The sequence below is a fragment of the Pangasianodon hypophthalmus genome, chromosome 7 (assembly GCF_027358585.1).
Source record: "Pangasianodon hypophthalmus isolate fPanHyp1 chromosome 7, fPanHyp1.pri, whole genome shotgun sequence".
In the NCBI taxonomy this organism is placed as follows: domain Eukaryota; kingdom Metazoa; phylum Chordata; class Actinopteri; order Siluriformes; family Pangasiidae; genus Pangasianodon; species Pangasianodon hypophthalmus.
The window spans coordinates 8,698,916-8,711,684 of NC_069716.1; the positions used below are offsets into that span (position 1 = coordinate 8,698,916).

General features: G+C 41.6%; 1 protein-coding gene across 2 annotated transcripts in view; it reads right to left on the minus strand.

The window, feature by feature from the left end:
• nlgn3a (neuroligin 3a) overlaps positions 1-12,769 on the minus strand; it is a 160,429-nt gene that overhangs the window by 15,025 nt on the left and 132,635 nt on the right. For both annotated transcript variants that reach the window (XM_026940522.3, XM_026940523.3), the window contains one exon: positions 10,855-11,644. In XM_026940522.3, coding sequence (XP_026796323.1) covers positions 10,855-11,644 — 790 coding nt within the window. The remainder of the gene's footprint in view (positions 1-10,854; positions 11,645-12,769) is intronic.

Sequence of the window (12,769 nt, forward strand, 5' to 3'; positions counted from 1 at the left end):
TGAAATTGTACAGAACATGGCCAATACTAGGAGACTACTGTAATATGAGAAACTAAAGGAGCAGAAAACATCAGGACAGGGCATAGATTAATTAAATATTTATATCACAGAGATTATGTACATGTCCTTTTGATCCCATAGTAAAAAAACTACTGACCCACTTAGTGGGAAATTTCTTCAGTAACCGCTTTGTGAGTATCCTGGTCATGACTGGGTGGATCCGGAGCCTAACCGAGGAACACTGGGAGCGAGGTGGGAATACACCCTGGATGGGATGCCAGTCCAATGCAGAGCACCATGCACACACACATTTGCACACACTGGGACAATTTAGTGTAGGCAATGCACCAACTGGCATGTTTTTGGGATGAAACTGGAGAACCCAGAGGAAATCCATGGGAAGCAGACATGGAAAGAACATGCAAAATTCCACACTGACAGTAGCCCAAGTTCATGATATGAATGAAAATGCTGATATGAGTTTGTAATGCTGACGAGTCTAAACTCACACACTGCATTTCCACACACACACACACACACACACACACACACACACACACTCCTTTCAAATAAATGAATCAATAGTTCATCACTATTAATCAATGGGGTAATGGGACATCGCTTGCTATGTAATGAACAGTACATGACAGTTAACAAACACCTGGTGCTTATCAGACTTCTGTACAGTCAGACTTCTTTTCCAGTCAGTCAGGATCCTTTTCCCTTCTCCTGCCTGCCAACATTTTTTCACTTGACACTTCTCCTGTCAGGCATTTTCCTGCTCAAAGCCACAACTTCCTCCATACGCCATAACAGAGTGACCCAAATATCACCCTCTAGTGCATGAAGGCACCGATCAACATACCAAACCTAAGATTGTTATCTTCATCGCTGCTTCAGAGATCAGTGGAAGCCAAGCTGTCTGTATGCCTGCTACATGAACATAATGCATTATTAATTTCAATTGTCATTTTCTATCACTCTTCTGCCTGTAGGTTTGACAGGCACAATATCTGTGCACGGTGTCTCCAATGTATTCAGTATGCCAAGTTAAAGAAAGCCCAATGCATCTCCCTCATGTCTACATGAAAAAAAGAAATGAGCAGAAGCTTTTAGAGTAAATACGAATGAATAAATCAGCATGTTTCAGGGTGTTCTTCAGGTAGCAGCTTGTTTTTGATAAAGCAACAGTGGTGCAGGCTCTTGGCTAATTGCTTTGGAGAAACAGCACAGTGTGCATTGACAACGAGTGCGCTGATAGAAAGTGGACCGTATTAATCATGACACTAAAACATGGGGTGCCTCAAGCGGAGGAGCTTGATGGACACACTAACACCTTCTCGCCTCCAGGGGTCACCGTTTCCGTATCCACACTGGAGGAGGCTGGAGTTCGGGTGCAAGGTGGCCTCCAATTCCCTTTCCGCGGCACTATTGATTTACTAACTGTATTAACATATGGCATTCCAGACCAAGCACAGGTCTCCTTCCTGTCATGTAGCTCGGGTGTGAGTGGAGTGGAGAAGAAGAGGGGATACAGTATGAAGTGCAGTGAAGTGCTGCAGCATGGCATGATGAGATCTCATCCCCACCTCCTTCACGCTCACATTCGGAGTTCGACTAGTAATCAACAGAAACAAGGCTCAAGCCCCACTAAGCGTCCAATCAACTTTGGAAAGATGATTCATCTGTGTGGAAATATGGCATGGTGGTGTGTTTTACAAGCCTGGGGGCTTTTTTTCTCCCACTCCTCAATGATGTGGGCACCTGTTCACTTGCAGCAACACAAAAAGAAGAGAGGAAAAAAAAAAAAAAATCAGCCAAGAAAATGACAAATTTTCATTTCTAGTTTATTGCTGTTAAATTTTTTTTTCTGGCCAGGACTTTAAATTGATATTGCTGAAGTGAAATCCTCCAGTGAGACTGGATATCAGTGGTGTGGCCCATAAATAACCCATTTTATTAGGCTAGGAATGACCCCCGATGAATATTGGCCGATAGGCTATGATGACTTTGTAGCCGAATATCAGTAATTAAGTTTCAAAGGAGCAGGCGGCCGCGGTAAGGTCATATTGATCCCCCGCCGTGCAACATGCCAGAGAGCAGGACGTCAATGAAGGCTGCAGCATCAATGACTTTATGAATTCTTGCAGCAGAGCCTGTGTGCCCGAGCCGCAGTATGAACCGGTAGCAATCTTGGTTGAAAGGAAAGTGCACCATGTCAATATACACCACACATTCTTGCCAGTAATAATCGGTCTGACAGACTGTGCAATGACTGCATGCGTAGTGCAATGTACGCACAGTGTTTTTGGAGAGCTGGTCAGACTGAGCTCGGGTCAGCAACGACGTCCTTGTCATGACAGTTGCTTGGGGAGAGCTGCAGTGAGATGCAGAGATAGGGATCTTTGAAGTGTAGGAGTATTTTTCACATGTAGGCTTTTCTGTGTGGATCACGCTTTAGGTGTGGTGCCGTAAGCGAAGATGAATAATTCACCACCTCTCTGTTGAATCAATGCAGCATCTTGGCCTAATCTGATTTTTGGCATTAGGAAGCAGTGCGCATGGCTTATCTAATTATGTGCATGCACATGCCAGGTGATTGCGGCAGTGTCAATAGTGAAGCGGAAGTGGACTGTGTGAGAGGGTGTGTATGAGTGGAACAAGGGCCTGATAGCATTCTGTCAGACAACCTACTAACCCTCATTTTCACTTCGCTACTTAGCAACGAGTGGTGTGTGGGTGTGACATTCAAATCCGGCGATGCAGTGGGATTTTTGATCTCATTTCAGTCCAAAAAAATGCGTGTGCATTACTGCCTCTAAAGACCCCTTCTTAGCAGAGAACCAGGGATAAGAAGGCATTTTCGTGACTTCAAGCATAGCATTAAAAGCACCCCATTTCTTACAATACGGTTTTGTGGGTGTTCACTATTTGTGTCACTTCACATAAGTAGGTGACTTCTTTCAAATACTCATTAAAAACAGCAGACTTAATTAATTTATAATTGTAACCTTTCTATTTTAACCAATGTTTAAATCCGTAACAGCTATGAGGCATACTCATTCGTTTTTTTACGTGCTAATAAGTGAAACAAAACAACATCAATCCAAAACTATCCAAGTCCATTATAACACTACTGTATCAAAATAACAAAGTTTATACATAACCCTCAGCAATATCAATGATGTTAGCATACCAATAGCATTATCAGTCAATGGTGTATGCCTCTCCCAAATCTTTGCCACGCTTCAATTTCTTTGTCACATGATGCTTTTCTGATGCTTATTTAGGCCCAGACATCATCAAAAGAGCTCATAACTCTATATATTCTTACATATATAACTGTAATAGTGTGCAGATGTTTATCATCGTTAGAGCTGATGTAGAGCAGATTAATTAGATAAAGCTTTCAGGCACAGGGCTTTAATTCTGCTGTAAATATGTAGCGATTTGTTAAAGAGATCAAGTTTTGCAGAGAAACTAATTTTTCAACCCATTAAACAACACGTGTTTGCTATTTGATATAATTAGGACAATCTTAGAAAAAGATAGTTTAGATAGTTCGTAGGTTTTACAAGGCTTCTTTAAGGATTCATTCGATAATTAAGTGTTCTTAGATTCAAAAAAAGCATTCCACTTGGAACCATTTTTGATAGGAAAACACTCTGTTGTATGGTTCTACATAGAACATTTAAAGATTCCCCCAGAGGGACAACTGAATGGGTTATACATTTTCAAATAGTGTATGTTGAGATTCAGTAGCATTCTTCATATGAAGAGAGAAGTTTATAATGTTTTGGAAACAACCTATTAAAATATTTTATATACTCTTTTAATTGTAAGTCTAGACTACACAATATACTTCCATATGTTTGAGGGTATGGCCTTGGCTAGTGGACTTCCCTTGGGTGAGTGAGGCTTCTGGCTGGTGACAAGGAAGCCAAGCTGATTGCCCACAATCTGCTGCTTGAGAACCAGTTGGACAACCTGGCAGTGAAAAGAGCTGTCTTGGAGCGGGTTGGACAAAGTTGATGTCTCTGGGAGCTGACTGTGGAAGAAGGGGCCCTTTGCCCCTGCTCAGAGGCTCAACTCCTTCAGAGAAGGTTGTTGAATGAGTGGAGCTGGAGCAGTACATGGAACAGCCATGTGGTTTCAGTGTCACCAGCCTAAATTTATGGATGATCCAATCCAGAGAACCTAATATGTGCACTCACAAGCCTGAGGAAGACAAGCCCCATCACCTCCACTTCATGGAACAAGAAGCCCACTGCAGGACTGGCCAGCAGATGCCAGCAGATGGAAGAGTTGATGGTGCCTGCATGTCACCCATCTAAATCCTCCCACCCTCCTGTCTCTCTCTCTTTGCCCCTTTCTTCCTCAGGCTGCCACAGCTGATCCCCAGAGAGCTGGGATGGGACCTGGGCAGGTCTGTTTGCAGAGAGCAGGGGCACTTCTGGGAAGACTGCCCCAAATGCAAGTGGGTCAGACGCTCCAGTCGTCAGCGATCATGCAACCATCCACCAACCAGGAAGTGTCACAGAGAGTGCCAGGGGGTATACATCAGGCCTTGGTGGACTGAGGCTGCCCAAAGACTGGAGACAAGGCACTGGAAAGATGTTGGGAGGTAAATGTGAGATGTATTCACCAGGATGTGTGCACATCTCTGTTGGTGCCAACTGAAAAGGGCAAAAAGCATAAAATAAAGGTGGTAGTTAGTCTCTACCTTTCTGACCCAGTTATTTGGGAAACAAATTGGATGGAATTTATTTAGCAGTGGACTTAGGACTGGGCTGGTCCTGACAAGTAGGGCAGTGTGAGGTGTGTGTGGCTTTAGCAGTAGGTTCTTAAAGTGAATGAGAGGAACTGTTTTGAATAACCACACTTCTTAATACTGTAGTCAGTCAAACCCAACCCTTCTTTTTTTTTGCATTGCACCACTTTGTGAGTAGCGCTGGTGATCTTATCTTCTTCCTAATTAATACCAATCGAAGCCATATTTATGTAAATAGACACACAACCCCTCCACATGCTTTTGGACTGCTGTCTGTATGTGTATTTTATTATTTCTCACAGAACATAATAATGTAATGCAATTATGATTTTAATAAAAATTTGCCACGTTTATTTGAGAACTTGAAAAAGGAAAATGGTTATGTCTAGATTCGACCATTTCACATGACATACCCCAATCACAAATCTGGTAGTTGATTGGCATCTATGATTTCCTTGAATATCCAATCAAGCATGACTTCATTCTGACTAATCACACCTAGTGATCCCAGGAGACCTGGTTTCCTGTGGGGGCAACCCCAAAAAAGTTCCTCTGTCAGTGCGTACCAGCACAAGACGATTGATAGAAATGAATATGAGATGGTGCTAGAAAGTCAAATACAATTAAGTGTGGCTTTTTCAATTCATCCTTCCTTACTTCATAGTGCATCAATGACCACGGCCCCAAGGATCACCATATCTGAAAGGACATGCTTAAAGAACCTGAGGTATCCTTGTCACTGCGGGGTCTCTGAATGCCTCAGCCAGGTGTAAAAAGCAAACACCAATATGACTGTTCTTCACTAGATCAAGCTTTATTTTGGTATCTACATCCATGCTGCTAACTTTCTACACAGGACATTGTTCATGGATTATGCTAATTCAGTTCTTCAGTGTTATAGCAAACTATAGTTACAGAAGATGCAGACAGTGCTGCCTTTTCATTTCAAAGAAACAGAACTGAACTGATTACTCTATTCTAACGACATCTGAACACGCCTGAACACATGTAACACAACACATGCTTGTGTGATCGAGCAGAAACCTTGAAAGTTTCTCTGTTGATGGAGCAAAACTTGTCCAATTCACAGCTGCATGTTTTTTTATTTGAAACCAACAACACCATGACTTCAGAACGTCACAATGACTCCATGTCAATGAAATAAGCATGACAAAGTGGGAATGACAACACTACAATATGACATTTGTAGCATATGAAACTCCAAAACAGGCGTATCCAGCAGCATCAGCTTCTCATCGTGTCTTCCAAAATTGTTCTCTCTCCAGACATTTTTTGGAATCCATCCCTTTAGAAGCTGCTTGTAGCTCTGATGTTACTGGACCATAGAAGGAGACTGACAGAGGACAGTTGCTAGATATTTTTCCACTCTTCATTATGGTCCTTAATGATTGATCAGATTAGGTGAAGGACATTTACCATGTACTATCTGTCCACAAGTCAGCCAGCATCACTATTTGGCACTTTTCTACCAAACAGTGATGGTAACAAATCTGTCATTGCACATTTTGTTCTTTTTTCCATTGCCAAGTGCTATACTATAACTATAGCCATACTGCCTCTGCTGATGGATGATCTATACCAAACAGGGAAGTATAAGTGGAGGTAGAAACGGTGCAAACCAGTGATTGCTCAAAAGCAATCATCACTAAATTGTCCTGATAATTGTCCTCTTATTGGAATAGCTTCTCTACCAGAAAGAACGTCACAGCAATCTTCAGTGTATCAATTTCCTGTTCTCTTTTCAAATGTCCTTTTTGCCAGCAGCTTTAGGAGGCAATATCTCAATTACATCATTTGTTTACCCACAGTATTGCTTTCTTCTTCCTGATATAAATTTATACTTTCTGCCCATCATCCATGTAAAATCTATCATGTTCACATTCAAATCCAAAATGTTTTCCTATATACTGTGTGTGCTTATTATATAGGGTATAATATAATGACATTATATACCCTAACAAGTGCAGTATTATTATTTAGGTATGTTAACCACATTTACTGACCAACAAAGGACAACAAACTTGTGTTTTATTCTCAGTAGAATCCCTGTGATGTAGACAAGAATCCTGTCCATTTTAACCTACAAGAAGGTATAAGCCAGTTTGCAAATTTTAGTAGCGAATTTTAATTTTAATTTAATTGGGATTCACTGATACCAATACTGCTGTATGGTATAGGTCCAGTACCATGCTGATTTACTTGTACTTTTAAAAATGCTCAGATACCACGTGATACTACTAAGCCTAGTGTACATAGAAAAGAAGATTGTAAACTGTGGTCTGAAAAATATTATGAGGAACTACTACAGCATCTTCCTACAATACAAGTTAACTGGTAAAATATCTTAAACATAAAGCTCAGCATGATGAGTCCATTTCAGCAACACACAACAGCAAACAAGACGGCAGCAAATGCTGGCTAGGCAAGAAAAAAATGTCTACAGACAACGCTAGTTGAGTAAAAATAACAGCACTTACCCAGTATATTGGTTTTGACAATCAGCCATTATTGATCAGTGACAATGAGGGATTCCTACGCAATGAAAACAATTATAGGTACTTCACTTACTGCTGTACAGAAGCAGTTTTCCAGTGAATTGAATCAAATCCTGCTCTTCTCCACTGCCAACCTACTCAAACCAAGCTAACTAATGAAGCTAGCAAATGTACTTGATTTAAATTCAATGTTATCGGGATCACTATCAATATCTGTATTGATGATTACCAAAAATCATGTACCCATACTTGGTTTGAAAATAATCGTATGCATCGCTAGTGTTTTATTACTCTTGCCCATCAGTAGGTTGTTCCTCACAACCTCCAGAGAACTTCCACATTCACAAGTGGACTTATGCAATAGGAAATACATACAAAAATTGTATCTATAAATTGTAATTGTATCAATGTATTGTGGTTACAGCATAGCTCCCAGATCAATATAGACTCAGACTCTGTAACAAGCCACTCTGTTAGCTTAGCCTAAGCTAATTAGAATATTGGCGGCAACTCTCCTATCAGTAGCTGGGCTTAAAAAAGAGGCTATTGAAAACAGAGAGAGGGGTGCAGTTACACAAACCATACATGAGCCTTTTTAAACCGCAAAGGGACTGGCAGTGGTCTCTGCTGAGACAAAGCCAGAAGACGAAGGATGTAATTAGCTCCAATCCTGGGAAAGAACAGGTTGGCCTTGTGTAATGGGGTCAGCTGATGCTTGAGTGTGGTCTCCTCTTTGTCTGAGTGCACTGGCTTGCAAAAATTCCCCTCATTAAGATGCAGCAGTGTCTTGATGTTTTTTTTTTTTTTATTTTTTTATTTTAACAACCTTACATCAAGCTTTACATCATGTGAAAGATATGGTTTGAGCCAGAATAAGACAATGCAGAAGATGTATATTGCAGTGTTAAGCGAAGGCGCTGTTAATTGAATTTGCAGCCAAGCAAATACACTCAAAGTACGACACATTCCATAAAGGAAAAAATAACTACACAAGACTGGAGCCAGAAGATGGAAAGATTAAAGTTAAGGTGCTAATGATGTGTAAATGAACAGGATAAGTAAAATTGTCAGTGCTGTTTTGACAGTGTAACCTGAACGACTAAATTAATGTTAACTGATGCATGAGTGGACAGGTTCTCATACTCGGCACATAAGCAATATTCGGATCACCAGTCATTTCATAAAGTTTTATCCGGAGTCATGTCAGACTCAGGTTAATAAAAATAACCAACCAAACAAAAACAAAAATTGTGCTCAGTGAAAACACAGGTAAAAGATGAAAGAAAACCCTGAACAACAGTGTTCCTCTTGCTAACCACCCTGGCTCAGAACAGCATGGGTATTGTTCTTCTGTAGGCAAAAGCTACTGAAAAGAAAAGAATGATGGTGTAAAATAGTGCGAAAACAGTTGGATGGGAATACAATAGCAATGCAACCAACTGTATAAAAACAGTGGTTTTCTGGGGAGGTTTTTTTTATCATAAGGCTAAAAGTGTGGTTGGAAAAACCGGCAAAAAAATTTCAAAATTCAAAAAATTCAAAATTCAAATTGGGTTAAAATACACAATCGCTGCATTGCGGATACAGTGTAGAGAAAATACAGGGTGTCCCAAAAGTCTCCATACACAGGAGAAATTAACACTTTTTATAAACATCCTGTACATGATTGCCATTTCTTTGTAAACGCACACACAGTCGTCTCTCCCAACTTCGTCTCCCAGTTTGGCAACAGTGTCGTGTGTGATGTGATGTGTGATGTGATTGTCATGTTTCCTGTTAAAGTCCATCGCAACCTTGCGACAGCCTCCTGATCCAGCCTTGAGAATGATTTCAATATGTTCTTCTTTTGTCAAAGGCATCCTTAAAGCCTACCTGAAAAATTTTGGAAGACATTTTGCTGAAAAGTGTTAATATCCCCCCAAGACTTTGGGACACCCTGTAGACTACTCCCTATTTCCAATCAATCATGTACATGAATTGCATATATTGGGTTCTCGTATCAAGAATCCATTAGGATAAGTGACTAGAATACAGTAGGTCTATCTGTTACTTTTCTCAATCCTGATTTCTCTGTAAAATATCGTACCTTCTACTGCAAATGGGAATTTTCATGCCCTTTTACTATTGCAATGACCCAAGATGCCTATAAGCAAAAAGTGGAATTTAGGTTTGGGGAATGATACATGCTGTTGACATGCACTCACACAGGTTTATATAACGGAACTAATGTATCACACATATTAGATTTATAGCAATGGCAGGATGTGGGTCATCTCATTATAAAACAGCTGGCATGAACAGATCTGTTGATTGTGGCAAGTCTTTTGCCTGCTTGGGGGCAAATGCCAACTGCTCCACTGGGTCCCTGGGCAAGGTGTGATGAGGTCAGCAGGGTCAACAAGCAGGGTGGGTTAGAGGTCATTATAAGTTCTTCACAGAACTGAGATCTGCTTCTGAAATATTTAATCCTCAGTATTGTCTGAGCTCTGCTGCCCTCTAATAGTCCACACATAACCCCCTAACCTAAAGTAATGTCATGGAAACAAGATAGCACATGTGGTCACCAAGCCAGGACTGTTACTCCTGTTTAGTCAGGTTTTAAAGGACTACGTGTTGCAGAGCTATGCTCTTTACAAGAAAGAGTTATATAATGTTCTAAATGTCCAATAGGAAGACAGCCAAAATTTCATTTTCAGTTTTTCCCCCCGTAAAAATTATGAAGGATTATTTCTTTTGGACAAGTCTAGTGTGTTCCCTGCAATACATTCTCATAAAAATAGGTTTTTCACGATGCTACTCTTGTGGCCAGAATCTGAAATTAAAATATGAAATGTGGAGTGCCCTTAAGCTGTGTGACTTTGCCCAGACAGATGTTTGTCTGGAAGCTTTTCAGAGCCTTTTTCAGATTTTTTTTTATCAATCCAACTGAAAATTTTATACTCTAACTTATTTCCCACTTCACCTTTTGTGTATTCTCATCATTCGGAGAATGATTTATAAATGTCAGGCAATTCCATTTTATTATGAATGACAAAACAGCAAAATTTATACAACCAGAGGCATGAGCGATCAATGTTTTTGCTAGCAACAGTGGTCATCAAATTAGATTTGTTTTGTCGGACCTGATTACAAGATCTGCTCATACAAATCCATAATGCTTTTGCTCTGGGCAAAACTGAGCCGAGGAAGAGGGGAAAAAAGTCAAGTCAGCTGGGGAGCTAGTGATCGACTGCAGAGAGCTGAGCTGATCAATATTGCCATGGGCCAGAATGTAATATGGTTGCTGGATAATTTTCTCTTTTCACTCCTTGTCCCAATCAGTACATGATTGCAGTACATATTCCCACACGTGATTTAGACTATACTTTCACACATAGAACAAACAAACATACACAGTGAAAGATCAATGCCGTAAGGCTTTTTGTTGTCTCGTTTTCATTGCTGCCCACGTTATCTGACCCTGACCTTGATGATATATGAATCCAACAACACCAACAGCACCAAATTGAACATTTGGCCGTGTATACTTTAGTTTCTTAGAAATATCTACTAAACAGCAGCACTCACCCAGTCTTGGCGAAGTTAGTCCAGTAGGTCATAACCACAGCACTGAGCATGACATCATTCTTAGAGAAGTTGCAGGGGAACAGGTCAGTAGGCCCGATCATGGGGATACCAAAGACATATGGTACTTCGTCTCCATGTGCCGCGTCTGACCAGGCGGGTTTCATCAAACTCTGGCAGTGGTGATAGAAGGCATAGAAATAGGTGGGCGAGCCATAGCGAGCGTGCAGGTCAGCCGTCACCACCGATGGTTCCACCCACTGATGGTCAGTAAAGAGTGCGACGAGCGTCTTGCGGCGTGTTTCTGGGTTGTCTCGGTCAGCCCAGTCCGTGTACATAAACTTTATAGTCTCCCTCAGGGTGTCCTTCCCCTCTGGGTAGCCATATAGGCTGTCTACAAAGTCAGAGACAGAGAAGTCGAAGTCGTTGCCTGAGACGCCGTCTTCAGAGTCCACTACATTTTCCACAAAGCGCAGGCCCTCACCCTGGTTCACGCCCAGCATAATGTCATAATTGAGGAACTCGCCCTGCTCCATGAGGATCTCTGGGTCATCGGGGATCACATCACCATCAATCACTGGCCCGAAGGCCACATGGTAGCGTGCAGGCTGGATGTCCTGCTCTACTAGCTCACGGGCGTTCTTCTTCCGCAGACAGTGCACCATGTCCATGGTATCCAGCACATTACAGCCAACCTTCTCTGCGAGCAGACGCGTATATTTCACAGGCTGGTAGTTGACAGCCCAGCTGGATAGCGCTGAGCCGCTCTGGATGATGGCGCGATGGAACAGACCTGCAAAAAAGAGGAGACATAACACTTTGAGCGATTGTGACAACAGGCTTTAATAACCGTTAAACAAGAACTTTTCTACTTTAATTCTCAGTCTAAATCTTTTTGTCCTATGGTACTTGTTCATAGAAAGTGGAGCATGATGAAATATAATCTTTAAACAAACACATGGACAGATGGCCTTGTATAGCAATGCATTTATATAATAGGCAACATTTGCTATGTTCATATATATTACCAAGAGTTTCTCAGGTGGAAGGGGTGGTGGGCTAGAGTTCATTTGTGGATATCACACAAAGCCTCTGATCACTGGTTGTGGTGTTCCATCACAGTATGCACACCAACCCCCTTGCTAAAGCAAAGTGGTATTAGCTCTTTGCGTAGGTACAGAACAGTATGACTTTCCATAGCAAGCACCAATTCTGATGGAGGGTCAAGTCTCTCTAGCACTTGGCTGCACAGTAGTACTACTAACCGCTCTTCCACCATAATAGTTCTGCAGCAAACGGAGCCAAACCTGTCTGCCTACACATGCACTGCTATTGGGAGGCTATAAATACAGAGGGGATTGGGCACATACGCCTGTATTACTACTGTACAATGGCTCTTGTACACCTCAGAAATGATCAAGAGATATGTGCCTGCACACATTTTGCTGCTTAAAATAGCTCTGAAATAAGGTGCACTTTTGCTGCAGCAATGCACTTTTTTCAGTTTAGTCTCTTAAAGGATTACTGGCTCAGCCTCCTCAGGGCAATCTCCTACCTGATTGCACAATTGATCTGAAGACCTGCATGCGCCACGCTGCCCCAGTGCACACTGACAATGTTTGCCAACCACTTAGGCCTCCTCATTTGCAGTGAGATAACGTTTTACAAGCCAAATGGTGGAGAAAGAAAGGACCAGTGCAAATATTGCTCAGTTTGCACAGTGTACACTTTTAATGAAGTTTTGTTTTTGTACCAAATTCCCTGTGCTGAGGAGGTCGAGAAAAATAGATCCATACTGCATTTTGCCTCCTCTACAATGCTGCTAACACTCCTGAAGGATGATACAGTTCGGATCAGAGACTGAGCGTGAGTGTGTGTGTGTGTTTGTGGGTGTGTTTGTGTTTGCGCACACAGGCAT